At 48.9% G+C, this 21,243-nt stretch overlaps 1 protein-coding gene across 1 annotated transcript in view; it reads right to left on the reverse strand.

Annotated features, from left to right (window-relative positions):
* LOC120836131 (sodium-dependent multivitamin transporter-like) overlaps positions 1-21,243 on the reverse strand; it is a 45,458-nt gene that overhangs the window by 12,935 nt on the left and 11,280 nt on the right. Inside the window, exons 2-4 of the mRNA XM_042293030.1 lie at positions 4,710-4,777; positions 2,946-3,032; positions 2,151-2,326 (exon numbers count right to left, since the gene is read on the reverse strand). Of these exons, the coding sequence (XP_042148964.1) occupies positions 2,151-2,326; positions 2,946-3,032; positions 4,710-4,757 (311 nt within the window). The 5' untranslated portion in view covers positions 4,758-4,777. The remainder of the gene's footprint in view (positions 1-2,150; positions 2,327-2,945; positions 3,033-4,709; positions 4,778-21,243) is intronic.

Raw genomic sequence — 21,243 nt, forward strand, 5'->3', positions numbered from 1 at the left:
CTTTCGAAAAAAAGAAGGTTAAAAAGTGCACTTTGTCTTAACCAATTTCAGATTAAAAATGGTTCCACTATAGCGCAACATTTTTATTTCTCAGGTTCATTTATGTTTGTTGCGGGCAAACCGCGTAGCCAAAAATACGGGTAATACGACTGAGTGCCGCTTGCATCCGACTGGTAAGCAGGCAACCAAAATACCGGGTGATTTTTTTAATCATATACACATTTTAGTGAAACGTACTGTGAAACACACACTCATGCGGTCTGTACAAAACAGGCATACGGCCACGCGAACATTAATTTTGGAAGATTGTCATTATCAGTGGCACAAGTACAAACAATTAAATATCTTAATTTTAGATGGAACGTGTTTCAACTGCGGATTTAAAGGAGGCATCCTTCTCAGAAGATATATAAATTAAATTAAATTAAATAAATAAAAGGAACAACGGGTCCTGAGATGTTCCTTGAAGAGTGTCAACGTTTTTGTCGTCCGATCCCAAATGCGGACGCGGAAGAGTGTTAGATGTCCTGTCATGTCAGTGTCTCACGTCGTCGTTATCTTGGCAGCGCATCCTTGGTGGATTCACATACACTTACCTGCCGATGTGTTGACGAGCGCCAAAAGCGTATTACGTGAATCTTATATTATGATTAAGAAAAAAGGTCGCGGCGATTATCATAGATTAGGTTATGGAATCAGGTAACAAAACGCGAAAACTTATTAATGAATATTTTGTTTCATTAATGTGCGTTTTCTTTTCTTCATGTCTTTAGGCTTGTTCAACGTCTAACAGAAATGGCCATACACACTCCAATTGCAACGTAACCTATTCGTGCATTGGTTAAAATGGTAATTCGCATATTTTAGTTACATAACTCACGTATTGTGACTAATATATTCCTCTTTAATGCTCGCATTTCCGCATAAATCAAATGCATAAAAAATGTTCGTGTAGGTTTTACGAATTTATTTAAAATAATCTGTAGTAAGAAAAAAAAATTGTATATCACGACATGAGGATGTTTGATGGCGCTTCAGAAACGCCGAGAGCGGCGACCTTTCGCACGAGGCCTGCTCACAGCCTTTTCGGCGATCCGATTGAGACAACCAATCAGCGCTAAAAGGGCATCGTCGGGACGCTCGTCTATTTGAAATTTGACGTCCTCAAATGGGAAACTAATCGCGCACAGAAATCGAGCAGAATCACGGCGTATTCAGTGCGTATATTTAGTTTAGTAGGTTATAGCGAGCGCAAAAAGTTGACCAGCGTCATAACGATGCACTGTTGATGCTGCTGTATTGGACCCATCGTATCGTAGAATTTGCTCTGGTCGAGTGTGAAACAGAGTATTGAAGCCTCAGAGTACGCTGATGCTCTGTTTTACAATGAATGACAACTAATATTGTTGCTTTAAACGTCAGCCAATACTAATGATGAAGCACTTTATGCGGGTACAACATGACGCCTTTCACTCGATTGCGCTACTGTGAGCCGAAATTAGCTTTCAAGAACTGTGGCGTCACGCAGGTGGCACTTCGAAGTTTCACGGCACCTGTAAAAGGTCATATGTCCCTCCTATTTGTAGTCACGGATGGCTTGACACGCAGGTTGAGGCGCATTTTGAGCGTCATATACTTATCGCTAGGAAGCCAATTAGACAGCTGAAATTAGCTAATAAGAACGCCAAAGATGGAATCATCAATCAAAGGGTTTGAACATCAGTGGCCATGCCCCTGGTCTCTCACGGTGACAGGAACTTTACAGCTTGCTTCAGCAGCGGCCTCTATCGTTTACTCAAACCTTCACCCTTTGTTTGTTTTAATGTCTGTGTCTCCGTATGGCCGAGACTTGAAAGCCTGTATATTCCCCACTGATTAGCGCGAGGCGTAAATAAATTTCTTTAATCAGACAAGTGCTATAATCTATATTTATAGATCGCTAAGTATCTCTGATTAAAATGTGCTGTATAGAACGAATATCGAAGCGCGTATTTAGTCAAGTTTAGTTAATCCCTTTCCAACTCATCAAGTTATACTCGTTACCACTGGACGTAGCGTATTCGGGAGGACGAATTTATTGATTCGAACTTTCATTTCAGTGTCTAATGTTTTGCTTATTGTGGATAGAACGTGATAAGGAAATAACTTACGTGGCTTCGGTGACTTTAAAAGACGTCTGGTTGACCGACCTGATTGCGGAAGTGAAGTATTCAGTGCACTTTGTCGTGGAGGCTTCCATTCTCGCAGGGCGAATGCCGCGATGAACTTTCCCCAAGGTTAGCCACATTTGAAAAACAATCGTCATGATTGTGGCGGCAGAAGTTCCCTGCAGCGTTTGCAATAAAGAGGAAAACGAATTTGTAATATTACATTTCTTGGGTTTTGTTGTGCTGCGGCAAGAGCATTACGAATGCAAAAGCCGGCTTCAGTTTCAACTTGTTTAAACTATAATTTAAAATTTGATATATATATATATATATATATATATATATATATATATATATATATATATATATATATAACGACACCAATGAAACGCTCTGTAATTTTTAAGGGGGCGAGATAAATAGACGCCGTTGTTTGAACATGGACATTTTTAACTTGGGTATATAAATTGTTTAGTGTCGTGAAGTTTGTATTGTTTGTTACTTCTCTAGAAAATTGCTTATACGCGCGTAGACAACAATTTATTATTAGGCCTTACTAGATCTGTTTCCGCACGATATTTTACTTTTACGGTGAATGAGTCTTTTGATGTGAAGGTCATAAAGTAATTTGAGTAAAGTATTGCTTTGATAAACAAGAAATATCAAAACATAAGATTTTCAATCTATATCGTTACAAAATTCATCTATTTTGTATGATCAGCGAGATTTATGCAATGGATATTGTTGATGTATAAGAATTGTTTAAAAGTGCTAAACGAAAGGCTAATCGTGTCTCACCATTTTATCTGCACAAGGAAACAGGAGCGCCAATAAAAATACCCCAATAAGAGGTCCGGACAGGGCGTTCCAGAGAAGCATCATCAGCTGCATTGAACACATAAATTATTACCCCCAGACTCCAATATGAATTAAACTATTTCTCGGATCATTCAAATTTCTCTCTGAAAATGAATGTTTCCATTATAAATAAAAGAAATAAACATTTGATGGTTTGATGCCTTTCCTAACGTCGTCTAGAAAACGACCACGCTATCGATATAAATTATTTTTGCTCAAGAGATTGGCGCGAGGAAATAAGGACCGAGGATAAGCGTGCCCCCAGTTTTTCAGACTAAAAAAAAAAAAAAAAAACCTAATTAGAAAAGCACATCATACTTTGCTGATATGAATTAGAAAGCGCGCCTCAAACACCATCAACTCCCCTGGCGGTGTGGGTACTCAGCATCAAGTAGCACAAATGTTCATCGCGCCAGCCATGCGGTCGCAGAGTCGCGGAGTCGCGCTGACCTAAAGAGCTGCCGCCAGCACACCAGTATACTCGACTGGCCAAAACAACAGATATTGCTGTCTCCGCTGTTCCGAGGGGTTTCTAGTGCGATAGATGGCAACAGCCACCGCTCCCAATTCAAATGGCAAATCCCCAAGACGCCAGAGCGCCTAGCCACTCCGACTGGTCAAATCCTGTCGGCGCCAAGACCTTTAGATTTTGACCGCGCTGTAAGAATTAATCCCCTAGTGAATTATTAATTTACACTACTACGCAATTCGTAAGCCGACACTTTGGCTTCATTGTGAGAGAGAACATGCTAGTGTTATTTGGAGCTAGGAAACGCATCAAGGCATCCGGTGCAAACCACGTAGACCTATGAAGGACCGAACGCTCCGAACGTCCCGATAAACCCGGAAATCGTTCAAGACGATTGAACGATTTCCGGGTAGAGTCGCCGAAGCGAGTTTTCTCAATGCGCCGTGCTACCCTATTTATATTGATAATATAAAAAATGGATATATCTCCTACATGATCTAACTGCCAGAAATTACATAACTACGTTTGTTTCTAAAAAGGCGTAACACGTTACGTATTACTCAGGGTAATAATGACGACATATACTATATGTCATTAGTACAAAACTAAGCGGCTGCATCCTTTTAATTCGACCCAGACGCTATTTCAAGGGGACACTGGTGAAAGTGATTTTGGCATGCCTCTTTTGTTACTCGCGTTTCTTCTTTTTTTTTTTTTGCTTTGCACGGACGAGGTACTAAGTATTAAACTGAACACCAACACGCTGCAGAGGAACGGGGTACAAAGAGAGCCGAAATTACTACCCTAAGCCAGGGCGGCATTACTCAACAACTTCTGTGCTAATTACTGCAAACCAAAGTGAACATCTTTTTGTCTGCGGACTATGACGCTCCTTCCGTATGCTTTCGATGCCGCTTTAGCACTCTCCTGTTTTCTGCCTGTGTTGGCGTTCTTATATTGAGGTCTTGACGTTCATAGGTGTAACAAAGTGCTGTTTCAATGTATATGCTGTATGCGGCACTTACATAGTTTTATAGACCTGATAACAATGCCAAGACACCTGTACCTTCCTTATAATCCTGTTCAAAATGTATCGTCACAGCTATTGCTGAATGCACGGATAAGTATCAGAGGTGAAGGGTAGCTTTGGATGAATACCAGCAGGAAATATTCGACCAATCTACATTTATGGTAGAAGGTAATATTAATTTTAGGCATCATTTCAGACTACTCACTCTGGCCACGGATCCGAAGTTTGGAACTACAACCGCCAGAATTGTCATGAGAACGCCAGAGACGAACGCTGCGTGTACAAAGACAATATAAATAATGAAACACATGTTCAAAGTCCAGTAATAATTCGGGCCTTGAAAACAGTTAAATAGTAAAGTATAAAAGTGAGTGGGAGTAACATAAACTTTATTTCGCTGATAATCCATTACAGGTTCCCAGACTGAGCTTGAGATGGTATTTGGAAAATACATTTTATCTACAGTAAATTACTTTGATTGTGTATCGACGGATAATTGTTTTCGGCCCCTTTACTGGTTGCATCAAATGTGATAATTGGGTCACCAAGGATTCGAGACTCTGAAAAATGATTAATCATCAAAAATCTGGTGCACGTCCTGTCCCTTCGTAGGGTGTGTCATATCCCTCTGCGACTGATTGGAGAAACAGGCGCAATGGTCAACTTTGTAGGTCGATAGTTTAATCTCCAATGTCATTCACACTATTACACTGAGGACTGTTTGTGAACCATTTAAAGGAAGGAATTGTTTGATATTTTTCCCGAACAGTCCATAAATCTACTTAAAAAGGAAACCACATGAAAAATAAAGTGAAGAGAATGTCGCGTTCCTTGAATCACTGTAATTTATCAGCACGCTAAGGTTTGTCAAGCCACTGAACTCATTTCCGATAAAACCAAATGCGCCACCAAAAATTAACCTCCTAAGCTTTTATGTGGTGACGATATGTAGAGGCCCGGCAAATACACATTAAGTGCTTCCCTTATTTGTTTAAATGTCCAAATAGGCGGAGTTTTCTGGTCAACTGCGCCACGCATAACGCGTTTCGCCGAGTTGTAAAATGTAAGTTGTCATAAAATATTTATTATACCCATGCCAAGGGCTACCTCAAACGGCGGGGAAGGTAAGCTGAGACGCCACCTATTTTTATCTTAAATATCGTGCCTCTCGTAAACGTCAATATATTATAATTTGAGTCCTTCCAAGCAGCGCCGCTTGTGGGCCAATTGATGCTCTGAATAAAAATATAGGGGTTTTGCTGCCCTATTCGTTTGAACTACAAGGGCTTATTCTTTTAAACTATCAAGGAGAGAAACCAGTTTACGATTGCAATTGTTTCGTCGAGCATACGCTATTTGTGTTAAGAACGTTTCAGCATAGCGATCACTGTATCCCGCACCTACTGCCATGATGAGGTATAGCTAACGGTAGAGGAATTTATATCACAATTGAGCAGCGAGCGTGAATGGTAGGCTACAGAATTCCCCATTTGGTTGAACTGAGTGTTTCTAGAATGATTCAATATTTTTTCTTCTAAACGTGCCATTAGATGACACAAGGGTTCACTAGACGAAATATTGCTAAATTTGGCAGTCGACCTTTCGCGTTTGAATTTCTGAAACGCAGATCTGAACGATGTTTTCCACTTTCACTTTTTCATTAGTCGAAATGTTGGTCAATGGTAGCACGTTTTGGGTACCTACAATAAACAACAAAAATAGAAATGATTTGAATCGTCCAATTGCTAGAGTGAAATTCTACCACCGATGGTTTCGTTTTCGTGAGTTAACGTTGAAATAAAATTTGATTCTACTGCCGTGAATTTTCGTACAGAAATTTTCGGGTGCTCACTTCAATCAAGGACCGATTAGAGCCCACCTCGACCACTCCGAAGTAGATTTCCCATATAAAGAAATCTACGAAGGGCTCTACTGTCTCATTGTTGGACGAGCTAGAGGTAGTGCGTTGTCCGTTCGCCGCTCCGGAGCCGACCGTTCTAATGTTCGCCGCCCAGCTCTGCCCCATGCCATCTTTGTGTTCTTCTTCCTTGGCCTCCGCGGGACCATCTCCGTCCCCCTCGCGACCGCAATCTCCCCCCCCCCCCCAACCACTTCAAATGGGGTACCGCGGAGTGCTTGGGAACGCTTCGGAGTTGAAGTCGCCGGGCGCTGAAACGGACCCATCCTCAGCGGCCACTGTAGCAGCGACGGGCATGGGGCAGGTGGACGTCGATCGGGCTGTGCAACGACGGTTTGGGGGCCTTGGACGGCGTTGGTTTCGGCGGCGTGTCCCCCAGGTGGTCCAATCAGGGCTAAGCCTCGGTTGCGAGCAGGTTGGGTCTGCGCCGTCGGAGCAGCTGAACTGATGCCTCCGCGTTGACAACAGGAGCCAGCGTCATCAGCCGCTCCTGGGGCACGCCTCCGGCTTCGGTGCCTCCGAGGGGAAAAGGCGGACACCGCACAGCAAGCAGCTTTTCTCACGGCCCAAGGGACGAAGCCAGAGGGTGTAGCATATGCCCTGGGAAGAGCGGCGATAGGGTGTCGCCGGGATGCCCCCACCTATGGTCTTGCTTGGTGGGTCCACCGTCGTTGAGAGATGAAGTGGACTGCCCCCTGTCCCTCGAACGCTGTCCACGCGGCCACCATGGGGCAAGGGGGCCTGCTCCAACCTGGTCCCCCACGCCGCGGACGGTGTATACCAGTCTCGCGGAATGTTCGTAATGGCAATGGCGAAGGAAGCTGCTCCCACAAAACCCCGTAGTGGGTCCTGTCAATACAGGCCGGCTTCTATACCGTGCCTCATTCGGGACGGCCGCCTCCACGACTGGGTCAGTCGGACCGTCCGGATTTGTATGGCCGCATTGGCTACCCGGGGAGGCGGCGGCGTCCACGCTGTGCCCCGCTGGGCTCCCTCAATTGGGCCGTGGTGAGCGACGGCAGCTCTAGCTCCTCCCTAGTGGTCTTTACACGCGGGAATTATCGTGATAGAACAGAGTTAAAGGTGTACAGAAGGATTGCACTCTGCGCCACCCGTACTCTTGCGAATTCCCTATTTGCTGTAAACATTCTCACGAGCCGGCTGATCGCCGTTCCTCCTCCGCGCTCGGGGCCGTGCGCAAAAGGTCTTCGGAGCAGGACGCTCCCCATGACCTCCTATAGTGTATCATTCATCGTCGTCCTGTTTCTGAAGAAAATACCCCTTCCAACCGGCGACGTGGACGTGTCCAGACAGCATTTTGTACTGAGCCAAGCGAGTAATTAGGTAAGACGTGACACTTGCGTTGTCCCCTCGCCTGGCGCTAGCCCTTCCTACTTTGGAGCCATGGCGAGCAGCGAAACCGCAAACTGCACTGCTCAATGAGTGGGTATTCTCCGTGAGAGCATGTCTTTAATATTCCATTCAAGGTGGCGATTACTCTTACCGCAACGCGCCGCCTGGTCGATCCTTGCAGAATCGACATTTAGCGGCAGGTGGCTATGATATTGCAGATGACCACCTTCCATGGTAAGTCTCTCCATAGGCTGCACAAAATCAGGAGGCTTCCCGCTTTTTCTTTCTGGCAAACCGAGAATCTACGTGTTACCGGAATACGTCCAACCTTATTCTCGATCAAGTCGCGGCGCGACATAACTTTAAAAAGTATCGCTGACACTGCTATGACCAGCAGGAATCGAAGTCGTGGAAGTACGCGATAAACCTCTTCTGTAGCAAATCGAAATCCTGAAAGGAAACTATAACCCTCCTCTTCATCGATCGTTGGGATGTAGAGAAGCAACAAACCGTTTTCACCCAGTAGATATGAACCCAAGTGCTCATTACTCCGCTCACAAAACTCATCTAGCTTCTGGACCTCATCAAACGTTTCCGTGCTTACCACTTCCAACCAAGTCATGATACTCTGCTCTCTCGTGCACCGTCTTAAAACTGCTTCGACACCTGACCTGGGAGTTTGCGGTCCGTCCTGCTCCCTGTATAGTCAGTTTCCAAGGTGTCCTCGGCTAATGAAGGGGTGTTATGTACGCGACCAGGTTCTGCAGGATATCATAGACCAGTTGGCAATCAGAGTCTGCAGAATATATTTACATCGAGAAGTCAACCGCCGTTGGGATACATACATAGACCCGGCATTCACAACACCGGTGAAAACGTCTCGAACATAGCCGTCATAACGCGCATGAGCCCACCAACCTCTCCCACGTCCGCCGCCAGAGTTGGGGTCCCTGGCGTCGACAGCGTTCAGAAGCCCATGACTCCACCCACAGGAACACCTTCGGCGGCGCCCGACCCACGCAGAGCCTCGCTCTTGTAAGAAGCGTCCCCTATTCGCTGCCCTACTCAACCTTCTATCGACGGGCAACGTTGGCTCTAGTGATAACGAGCGTTCATCGAGTTGGGTTCGCAATCCTCTCAAACTCGTCAAGGAACGCGTCAAGTGTGACCTCCAAGGGCGGCCGAAAGAGGTGGCCAGCTGATCGGGTTTACGTTGGAGCGCCATATAATCTGGTTATCCACTTTCGCCAACGCACGATCGCCCCCCCCCCTCCCTCCCCCCCTCCCTCCCCCCTCCTTCCCCCCATACGGCCACAAGGAGATCTCACAACGGATGGTACAAAGGATTCACTGCCTTAAAATGGACGCTCTGGAGTCAGCGCCCCATGATTCAGCCTTCCGTCGCCGACCATCTTCGAACTCGCCGCCCAAGCTCAGTCGATGCCAACTTCGCGTTCTTCCTTGGCCCCCACGGAACCATGTCCGTCCTCCTCACGTCGGATATCCCCACAAATAAAGCAAGATAACCGAGCATCAAATATTTATATCGCAAAAAAAAAAGAATTAAATAAATTGGGACTTTTCTGAGCAAACGTGAGCTTTGAAGAAATATTGTCACAAAGCACAAGTGATGAGGCGGCGAATAACTGAAGGAACTAAACTTTTAATAGGGCGAACTTGTGCCCAAACATAAAAAGGAACCAAAAGATAACAGCAGAGCGTCGCGGGCGTCGAAGTCGGCGAAAGAGCAGAGTCGAACGCTGGGACGAAACTGACTCGACAAGGTCGCGGGCGGCCTCTTATCTAAAGTGTGTCGCTATTACAGTGCACTAGAATACTTGGGTAGTGTTTGGACCGGAGCGGCTCGGCAACGGGAGCTCGTGAGGGCGCGTTTATTGACAGTTCGTGGCGGCGCTGTAGTCGAGTTATCCGGCTCGCGCAGCACGCCTTTCTTTTCTTTTTTTCTTTTTTCTCTTTGAGCGGTGCATGTAGCGAAAGCTAGGAGCGCGAGCTCAGAGCGTTGGCAGCTGCCCTTGGTGCACGGGAGCTCGTGCCGCTGAGATGTGCCCCAGAGCAAGGAGCTCGCGCTTGTAGCCTTTCCTGCGGTACAACACAAGGTGAAACAGAGTATAGGGCACATAAAAAAAAATCGGTATTTTCAAATTTTTTTTTTTTTTAATTTTTGCGGTAGGCAAAGGGTTAATGAAATGTTTGATGGGCCATGTTGCAATTGCATCTTTAAAGGGAGCCATCATTAAAGGCTAACCTAATTTAAAATGTTCGCGAACAAACAACGAGCTTTGAGCGAAAGTAACAAGGCGTTAGTTTTTGTTGTGTTTGTCCGTCCATTTTCGTTTCTTCCTCAAGCTTAATTATCTCGACCAACCTGCTCGTTCTGTCCTGAGATATTCATCGCTAAAATTTTGCCTTTCTTCACTTAAGTAAAAATCTGCGCGCTGAAAGCGCGAATGAGGTTGTGTTGATATTGATGCGTAGAAGAATGACGCAGTTGTTTCTGTCCCCTCGTCACTAACTCGACAGCGTTTTTTCGGTGGACTCGCCGGCGCCACACATCAAGACGACTAAGTTACTATTCTACGTATTATTTTCATAACGCGGTTTCTGAATCGAGCGAAGAAAGGCAAACTTTTACTATTATTTTGCGAACCTCGTTGCTTTTTCGCGAATTGTCGAAATTGTGTTCGCCTTTAATAATGACTCCTTTTAAAACTGCAATTGCACCATGGCCAATTAAGCCGTTAATAAAAAAGTTAGCTAACAGATCTTGGTTCATTATTAAACATTGCAGCGGTTATTCACCCATTCATTGTCCACCGAGCCCTACAGATATAACGAAAGACGGCATCCACATATCTGCCACATCCTTTTTTTGTAATATATGTAAAGTTCTGTAAAGAATAAAACAAAAACACCCTGAATGTCTGCGTGAACCAGATACACCCCCTGTGGAACCATGGGTCTTTCCCGTGGAATACCCAGCTCAGGCGAGACTTACCTGGTTGTCAGAAAGCAGCTGTCGGTTAAATGTATTGTTGTGAGCGTGTAGGTTTCAGATGGTTTACCCTCAAGAGGATAATGCGCTGCATGTTGTAACCATGTATGCGCTGCACATTGTAGCCATTATTTCAATGCCGTGCTGTAAACTATTACAACTTTTTCCTTGCCTGATCTACGTGTGCTCATATTTTCTGCTCAAAATGATGTGAAATAGTTTCTTGTTTTCTTTGAATCTTATAAAGCATTACGTGTTCAGCCCACATTGTCTCAGTTTTTGGACTTAAGTTAAATGTTAAAACGCGTGATAAAAATTGTCACGGCTTATAAGCCATTTCTTACAAGTGAACGTCGGGTGATTCTCGGATGGTCGTGGCAGCCACGAAGAAATAGAAGATTTTCACCCCTTTGCGACCGTCGCTTGGGTGGTTCGTCGCATAAATGGACACAAGAATGAGTGACAAGTGAAGCGAGCTGATTAAGGTCAAGAAAAAGAAGACGGGCAGAAACGAAGACAGAGAAGTTAACCTGGGGTATTAAAAACATAGTAAAACAATCTCGAACTTTAGTATGTGCCGTTTCGTTCCGTTATAAAATAAGATAGGAAAATAAAAACTGCTTACGAGTTTTAGATATCCCTTTCAAATATCTAATGTTCGGCATTTGCGACCAAGGAAATGGGCATTTCATTTAAAATGCTCACCATCCGACAAACCGAAACCGCTTCTTTAAAGTCGCAATTGTTTTTATGTAAAGGAAGGGTAATGTAGCTTGTACCGTCCAATACATTGAAGCATCATGTTGCTAACGATCGTGCCGCAGCGTAATTGATGCCGCGGTACGACCGCTGGCAGGTCGTAGCCGTATCAGAAATCCTATGTGCACTCCACCAAAGCGGCACCAAAGATTCATATTTTCGCGCGTGCAGCCGCGCATGCGCGCACCTTCCGGATAAGGCGCCGGACGCGACACCTGTCGCGATCAATACCACGCGCTTCAGGCGAGCCCCTTCGGTCCCAACACTACCCAAGTATTCTAGTACACTGTATCGCTATCTCGAAGATTCGGCGAAAGTGGCTTGAGCGTCGCGTGCTCGGGGCGGGAATGAACAGGCACTTTCTAGAAAACAAAAGCAGGAATAAATGATAAAAGTTACCTGCGGAACATGAATAAACGAGAACTTTCTAGAGGTCCGTGACCGAGCGTTTCTCAGCCCTGCGCGCGGCATTATCCCCCCTTTAAAAGTGCATCGTCCCGATGCAACAGAAAACGAAAGGAAAAAAATACCAAATCCACAACAAAAGGACAGCGAAATCGCGAGCCACAGTTCATAGTTCAGAGTTCACTCGTCGACGAGAGTCGGAAACTTTTAGCGGTCGTAATACGGCTTCAGCCGGACGACGTGCACCACCTCGGGTCGCAGCTGACGTTTCGTTGATGGTCGTGTTCCGTCGGGAAGGACTTCGTAGTTCAAGTCTCCGAGGCGTCGGATGATCTTTTAAGGCCCAAAGTAGCGCTTCAGGAGTTTTTCGCTAAGACCGCGACGACGAATCGGCGTCCACGCCCAAACTCTGTCTCCGGGCTGGAAGTGGATGTCGCGGCGACGAAGATTGTACCGGCGAGCGTCGACATGTTGCTGGTCTTGAATTCGTAGTCTGGCTAGCTGGCGGACCTCTTCTGTCCGTTGAGCAACCACCTGGGCGTCATCGCTCCCGTCGCTGACTCGTCCGGCAACATAGAGTCTAGCATAGTCGTCACCGCCCGGCCATACACCAGCTGGAAGGGCGTCACTCCTGTGGTCTCTTGCACTGCTGTGTTGTAGGCGAATGTGACGTAGGGCAGCACTTCGTCCCAGGTCTTGTGCTCCACGTCGACGTACATAGACACCATGTCGGCGATTGTTTTGTTGAGCCGCTCCGTCAACCTGTTGGTCTGCGGATGGTATGCCGTTGTTCGACGGTTTTCGGTGTGGCTTACACGAAGGATCTCTTGGGTCAACTGTGCCATGAACGATGACCCTCGGTCTGTGATCAGTACTTCGGGGGCGCCATGCCGGAGGACGATGGACTCGATGAAGAACGTGGCGACTTCGACAGCAGTTTCCGAAGGAAGGGCTTTCGTCTCGGCGTGACGAGTAAGATAATCGGTGGCGACGATTATCCAGAGGTTCCCCATCGTCGACGGTGGAAAAGGACCCAGCAAATCCATTCCAATTTGCTGGAAGGGCTTGGTTGGCGAGGTAATCGGCTGAAGGAGACCTGCTGGCTTTGACGGTGGTTTCTTGCGTCGCTGGCACTCATGGCACGATCGTATGTAGAGAAGGACGGTCTTCGGAAGCTTGGGCTAGTAGTACTTGTCACGAATCCGGGCAAGGGTCCTGCTGTAGCCAAGATGTCCGGCCGTTGGGTTGTCATGGCACGCTTGAAAAATTTCTTCTCGGAGGCTGGCGGGGACAACCAGTAGCCAGGGGGTTTCGCTGGTTCCGAAATTCTTTCTGAAGAGCACGCCTCGCCGCAGGAGAAAGCTCTGTAGGTCCCGAGAAAAGACCCGTGGGACACAGCCTCCTCGACCTTCGAGGTGGTCGATCACGGAGCTAAGTTCCGCGTCGTCGCGTTGCAGTGCCCTCGTGTCGGTAGCGTTAACTGCGCCTAGAAAACGGGCGTCGTCATCGTCGTCGGCGCCGGAGATTGGAGGTTCGACTGGAGCCCTAGACAAACAGTCAGCGTGATTATGCTTGCGGCCGGACTTATGCACAATGATTTCGTCAAATTCCTGCAGTCGAAGGCTCCAGCGGGCGAGGCGTCCGGATGGATTCTTGAGGTTTGCGAGCCAGCAGAGGGCGTGGTGGTCTGTGACCACGCGAAACGGGATCCCGTACAAGTACGGGCGGAACTTGGTTATCGCCCAGACGACAGCAAGACATTCTTTGTCGGTCGTTGAATAATTTTGTTCTGCCTTAGACAGCGCCCGGCTTGCGTAAGCGATTACTCTCTCTGCCCCTCCTTGTCGCTGAACGAGTACCGCACCGAGGCCGGTATTGCTGGAGTCCGTGTGGATTTCAGTCTCCGCCGACTGGTCAAAATGTCCGAGGATAGGGGGCGACTGGAGCCTTCGCTTGAGCTCGTCGAACGCTTGCTCTTGCTCCTCTCCCCACTGGAACTGCACGTCGTCTTTCGTCAGAAGCGTCAGCGGTGCAGAAACTTGCGCAAAGTCACGAACGAAACGTCTGTAATAGGCGCACAGCCAAAGGAATCTTCGAACGGTCTTCCTGTCTGAAGGCTTCGGGAACTCGGCGACAGCGGACGTCTTGGCGGGATCGGGGCTTACACCCTGAGCACTCACGACGTGGCCCAAGAATTTCAGCTCGCCATAGGCCAACCGACACTTGGAAGGATTAAGGGTCAGCCCATCAGCTTTCAAGGCCTGTAACACGGCTCGCAGCCGTCTCAGGTGCTCGTCGAATTCGCTTGCGAACACCACAACATCGTCGAGGTAGACGAGACAGCTTTGCCATTTCAAGCCGCCAAGGACGGTGTCCATAACGCGCTGGAAGGTTGCCGGCGCTGTGCACAGCCCGAACGGCATTACTTTAAACTCATACAGTCCGTCCGGCGTGACGAAGGCCGTCTTTTCACGATCTCGTTCGTCGACCTCAATGTGCCAGTACCCGCTCTTCAAGTCCATCGACGAAAAGTATCGGGCGTGGCGCAGCCGGTCCAGGGTGTCGCCGATGCGTGGCAGCGGGTAGACGTCCTTTTTTGTTACGGCGTTCAGTCGGCGATAGTCCACGCAAAACCGAAAAGTCCTGTCTTTCTTTTTCACCAGGACTACCGGTGAAGCCCACGGACTGCTTGAGGGCTGGAGAATGTAGTCGTCGAGCATTTCTTGTACCTACTGCTGGATGGCTTCCCTTTCTTTCACGGAGACACTGTACGGCGGCCGATGCACAGGGAGTGCGTCGTCATCAGTAATTATCCGATGTTTCGCAACCGCCGTTTGGCGCACCTTCGACGATGCGGAGAAGCACTCACTGAACTCGGCGAGAAGGTCACGGAGTTGTCGTCGTTGTGGGGCTGGGAGGGACGGGTCGATGTCGAGCTCTGAGGACGTGATTGTCTCGTTCTGCGTCGGAGAGGCGTCGTCTGAGATCACGGCGATCGCGGCTGAGTCTTCAATTTCCTCGACGTAGCCCACAGCTGTACCCTTTGTAAGGTGCTGCGACTCTTGCCGGAAGTTGTTGACAAGGGCTACGGTACGCCCGTCCTGGAGCTTGGTTACGCCTCTTGCAATGTCAATTCCTCGTCCGAGGAGAAGTTGGACGCTTCCTTCCAGCAGTGCTACACCGCAGGTGGCTCCTTCGGTCCCGACGGGCACAAAGACACTCGACAGCAGCGGCAGGTTTACGTGGCTGGTGAGGACTCGCACTGCAGCTAACGTCGGTTTCGTATTTTCCACCGATGGGACAGGCTTCCGAAGTGTCAGCTTGTTCTCCGCAAGGTCGATGATGGCGACATATTCACACAGGAAGTCCATTCCGAGAATGACGTCCCTCGAACAGTCTTGCAGAATGACGAACTTCACAGGGCATGTTTCGCCGTGAATCTCGACGCGAGCGGTGCATCTCCCGACTGTTGTAATCAGGTGTCCTCCGGCGGTTCCTATTTGTAATCCATCCCACGGCGTCATGACTTTTCGAAGGCGGCGGGAGAGCCTCCCACTCAAGACTGAGTATTCTGCTCCGGTGTCCACGAGTGCCGATGAGTCGAGGCCGTCGATAACAACGTTTAGATTGTTGGACACCGAAGCAGGAGCGTCGTTGTGATGCGTAGCGTCGGGAGAGTAAAAGCGCTCCGTCGTTCTTGGAGGATCTTTACGTCGGTCGTCTGCGGCAACTCCACCTCCAGGGGTTGCCGCGCCTAGTTTCCCCGGCGAGGAGCGAGGGGCGACAGTCTTTCACGTCGTGGTCGGTGCATCGGCGAAGCTGGACGTCGCGGCGACGGCGACCGGAACACTTGGCGGGACGCAGGCTGCGACGACCCCAGTCCCCCGGACTGGGGTCGTCGCAGGTACTCGTCGGTCTCCCGAGGGCGTTCACCATACCGGGGGCGCGGGTCGTTTGGGTGGAACCCCCGCAGCCCGAGTCGTCGGTATGGGCATTGGCGGGAGGTGTGGTTTGCTTCTCCGTAGTGGAAACACAGAGGGCGTCGGTCGGGCGTTCCCCACACGTCGGTCTTCCGAGGTGCGCGAGGCTCTTGGGCGGCGTACTGAACCTGGTCGTCGCGGCGGCGGTCGTGCTGCGGCGCAGGAGAACGACGTCGGGACGGCGCAACATAGGCTAGAGGAGGAGGCGGTGGCCGTCGGGCCACACTGCGGCGTAGGTCAGGGCGGGCTCTTCGGGTGGTGCTACGCTGGCAGGAGCCTCCGGTTGAATTGCCCGCTGGAATTCTTCGCGCACCACTTCGGCTGTCGACAGCTCAGCCGGCTGGTTGGCAGCAGCTTCCGGAGCTCCTCCCGGACGATGTCGCGGACAATTGCACGAATATTGCCAGCACGGACGCCGCCCTCGTCGAATCGGGAAGGTGTCAGCGTCGACGCAACAGGCGTGCCGGCGAGTCGGTTGTAGTGGCTGGCTCGGATTGACAGGGCACGCTCGATGTTAGTTGCCTCGGTAACGAATTTACCGACAGTAGTTGGTGGATTGCGAACAAGGCCTTCGAAGATGTCACTCCTCACTCCTCTCATCAGCACGCGCAGCTTCTTCTCCTCGGTGGACTGAGGGTCGGCGCGGTTGCTCAGGCGGAGGACGTCTTCAACGAAGCTGGTGACCGTTTCATTGGGTCCTTGAGTTCATACTTGCAGGAGGTCTTCCGCTCGCTGTCGTCGTGTCTGGTTCGTAAATGTCTCTTTCAGGCCGGCGATACAGGTGTCCCACGACGTAAGCGACGCCTCGTGGTTCTCGAACCACTGCCTCGCGGTACCCTCCAAAGAGAAGTAGAGGTTTTGGAGGCGCTGCTCAGTGGTCCATCCATTATGGCGTGCTACACGTTCGTAGTGCAGCAGCCAGTGTTCTACGTCCTCGTAAATTTCACCGTGGAACGGCGTCGGCACACGGGGAACCACAGGCAGGAAGACGTAGGGCGGTGCTGCTTGGGGGTTTTCCGTTGGCTGGGCCGTGGAGTCCATCGTCGGCTTCGGTGGCTTCTTGGCGTTGACCGGCAGTGAACCAAGCTCTGGTGGTTGTCCTCGGAGACGCTGGCTTGCCCGGGGCCCTGTCTCTTCTTCAAAAGGTCGTCTTGGAATGGGGCTTGCCGAACGGGTCCTCGGTGGGGTACGGCGAAGAGGCATAAGGTGTTACCCCGCACCTCCACCAAAATGTCACAAAGGACAAGTGATGAGGCGGCGAATAACTGAAGGAACTAAACGTTTAATAGGGCGAACTTGTGCCCAAACATAAAAAGGAACCAAAACATAACAGCAGAGCGTCGCGGACGTCGAAGTCGGCGAAGCAGCAGAGTCGAACGCTGGGGCGAAACTGACTCGACAAGGTCGCGGGCGGCCTCTTATCTCGAGTGCGTCGCTGTCTCGAAGATTCGGCGAAAGTGGCTCGAGCGTCGCGTGCTCGGGGCGGTAATGAACACGCACTTTCTAGAAAACAATAGCAGGAATAAATGATAGAAGTTACGTGCGGAACATAATTAAACGAGAACTTTCTAGAGGTCCGTGACCGAGCGTTGCTTTCTCAGCCCTGCGCGCGGCAATATTGAGAGGTTCCACAAAATGCCTTTTAACATTCTGTAAGCTGCGTCCCGCCGTCTTGATAAAGAGGACCCTCCCCTTTACCCATTAGTTCGCAGGCAGACGCATAGTTGTTGGTGTCGTTTTAGGTGTTCGTAAAACGCACACGCATGGCTAGTGACCCCGTCAACGACAGAACTCAGTACATACGAACGCGAACGTATTTGAGCACCACCACCTATACTCCGTGTCACTATACCCGAACTCAGCTCTGTTACGTCAAGGCGTGGTGGTGGCGAGTCGGGCGCAGTTCCGACCTGGTGCTGTGGGCGGAAGTCACAATGCGGGACGTGCATTCATGCATTGTTTTGAAAGAAACGAGACCAAAAACCTGCCTCCTCGTCAAAACGACACGACGGGGGCTGTGCCCAAAAAAGTCTGGAATGGTTGGAAGGTCAATTTCCACATGTTTTCTGCCTGTTCGGCTCGTCCGAGAATGTGGATAAGAAAAGGAAAACCACACGCCGTCGGATCAAGATTGCTTATCCGGTAAGCACTTCGGATTAAAATCATGGATACTTGTGCCGTCGGATTTATTTCTTTTGTTCCAACATGAACGTAAGCAAACGGTGAAGTTGTACGAACCACCTGCGTACTATGTTCAGTGCGTCTTGCAGTTCAAACGGTCACCTGATCGTTCAAGTTGTCTGCTAATTGAAACGGTTCTGCTTGTTGCCGTCTGCTCGTTCAAATGACAGGAACCCGTAAACCAAATGTTGACCTGGTAATTGTGATAAGAAGTACAGGCCTCAAAAACCTTTTCAGTTCGAATGTTGGGAGGGGTAAGTAGACTTGGTTTAAACAGTAGATACAAGGATATGTGATAATTGCTACCAGTGGCCATCACCGACATGCCATGCCTGATTAACTTGGTCCGATTCTGCGTGCGAGTTCCAGTATCCATGTCGGCCATCTTAGCTACAGTTAACACTACTGCAGCCCGAGCGACGTCATGGCTAAAAATACCGAGCGTAATCTCATCATACGAATCAGGCGTCAGCGTCGATTCTGCGGCGTCAACGCGGAATGAATCGCCGCATGTCACAATATTCACGGAAAGTTTTGCGGCGGAACGAGCCTAATTAATTTCGCTGAGGCCACTAAAGTAGTCGGACGGAATTCTGGAAGAATGGGTACGGTTCATCTTCTTGGCCTCCAGCAATCCATCTGCTTCGTCCTCCCCACCCTTCCTTTCCCTCCCCCCGAACTCTTAACCTGTCACTGACTATAGTCGCGTGCATTACAGGCGCAGGCAACGCCAGGACAGGGTAGAAAGTGAAAGCACTAGGAAATCCCGGGAAAAGGAGAGCAACCTCAAATCTCCTTCAACGTTCCTAGTGCTCTTCCTTTTTTTCCTCGCCCTTCATTGCCCTCCTCTTCCGTCCCGCCTTCCTCGTGCTTGCCCTTTCTCTCTTCTCTTTCGTTGCCTTCGTTTGTACTGCTCCCAAGTAGTGACACGGAGTACTGAGTAGGAGAAGCCCCCCCCCCCCCCCCCCCCCCCTACTCCGTTTATTCCCTCGTTAGACTTCACCCGACCTTGCCTGATTGTTCGACGATCCTTAGGTTCTACCACTACGCGGGAGATGGCAGCAAGAGTAGTGTTATAATAGAGTGACTGTATAGTCTCTGCTTGCAGAGCCAGAGTATCGCGTTCCTTTTCCTTGCGTCGCCAATTCCGTATTGGCGGAGAAGAGTTCACGTGCACCATACTAGATCCAATCTTCATGAGGTACAACGACCTTGCAGGCGCCGAGTTTCGGGCGGAGCATGTTTATCGCTTTTCGTTTGCGAAAAATACATCTTACACTAAAATCGAACGAACTTGGAGGCTCCTTGATTATTGAACATTATGTGTAGCCACTGGGTAACGTATAATCGCGTCGTTTTATAAAGCGAGCGATGTTTTAGAACATGCTTCCAAAGTCTGGGAAGCAGACGACACGAAGGTCAATCGAGTTTCTCACGTCTGCGACGCGCGCGGAGTGATACGCGACCGGCACATCCGGGCACCTCGGACCATGAAATAGCGCGTAGCTACGGATTGCCAAGGTACGACATTTTCGTCGGCTACTATGTTCTACCGGAGGTATGGAGAAAGACAGAAGACAAGTGACGAGATGACGGCGCACGCACGACGTGTCGCTGCACTACATCTTCTCTGCTCCGCACGCCGCAGCGCGCCGCCTCCCAGTTACGCCATCCGCGCCTCCATATCTCCTAAAGAAGCGAGGGTCGCTTCCCGCAGTGCGACTCTGGATCCAGCATGGCCACTCCAGGAGCACCATTGCGAAACTTTGCTCTGCAAACGGAGCATATGCAGTTACAACATGTTATAACGGTCTTTTAGAGGCAGAGTAAAAGGTGGGGAAGGACATCGTCATTTCTAGTCTGCGCAGAGGTTCGGCATGAATTCCGCGCCAAAGAAGGGGTCGTTGCTGTCTGCCCAATTGCAGTGGAAACTATGACGAGGCGCCAAAGGTTAGTTTATATTCCTTCCCAAGTCTTCCAGAAAGAAGAATACATTGGCAGGGAGCCTTGCGACGCAACGATGTTGACCTTGGTCGGTTGAAGGCCCCCAAGGTAAGCTGCCGGTTGTTGAGCACAAAGCGTGATCGAGAGCCCCGTCGCTCCGAGGAAGTTTCCTCATTAATCAACATAAAGAGTATGAGTGTTATGTGCAGGCATTTGAGCGTTATTTCAAAACTGAGCTTTTTCATACAAGGACGAAGTACATGATGATGATGATTGGGGTTTAATGGCGCAAGAGCGACTGTGGCCATATTGCGCCAAGAAAGTTAATTTAAAAAGCCTAGCATGCAGTTATGTCTAAACTTACTTGTCTACTTATATCAGATGCAAAAAGCCAATTGCATGTAGGAAACTTAAAACGCGAGCAAATGGTACCAAAGGTCTATCTCCAAGCAAAAAATAAGGATGAAATGGAAGGTAATTTCTGAAAAGTTCAGGAAAATATCTTCGACGTTGATGATCGAGAAATCTACAATTCCAAAGGATGTGGAGGACGGTTAACACTTTCCCACACTTTTCGCAGAGCTTTACATCTTCACCGCAGAGCAAGTCCAGGTGCGTCAATCGAGAATGACCGATTCTCAAGCGGCACAAAAGGACTTCCGAACGGCGGTCGTTATGGGAGGAACTCTCCCATACTTCTAAGTTGGGCTTAATAATGTGGAGTTTGTTATCGATCTGTGTGTCCCAGTTCAGCTGCCATAACTTAATAATTGACTTGTTTAAGGCTGGCTTGAGGTCTTGGTGTGGCAGGCCAAAAGACGTTTCCGTGTAGTTTTTTGCACTAAGTGCAAGGTGGTCTGCATTCTCGTTACCAGGAATGCCCACATGACTGGGCACCCAGCAAAATTTTATAAGTTGTCCTAGATGGAAAGCTTTGTTTATCTGAAAACGAACCTGTTGCACAAGGGCGTTCTTGCTGTCTGCTAAAGATGAAATAGCTAAGAGAACACTTTGGGAACCAACAAACAGAACTGCTTTGTTAATGTTATTTTTTAGAATATATTCAACAGCTATCAGGATACCATACAATTCAGCAGTAAAAATAGTTGCTAGAGGGTTGAGTTACCTGACTTCACTGAAAGCGAGAGAACAAACTGCACAGCCTACGCAAGTCAATGTTTTCGAG

The sequence above is a fragment of the Ixodes scapularis genome, unplaced genomic scaffold (assembly GCF_016920785.2).
Source record: "Ixodes scapularis isolate PalLabHiFi unplaced genomic scaffold, ASM1692078v2 PGA_scaffold3__209_contigs__length_174095766, whole genome shotgun sequence".
NCBI lineage: Eukaryota > Metazoa > Arthropoda > Arachnida > Ixodida > Ixodidae > Ixodes > Ixodes scapularis.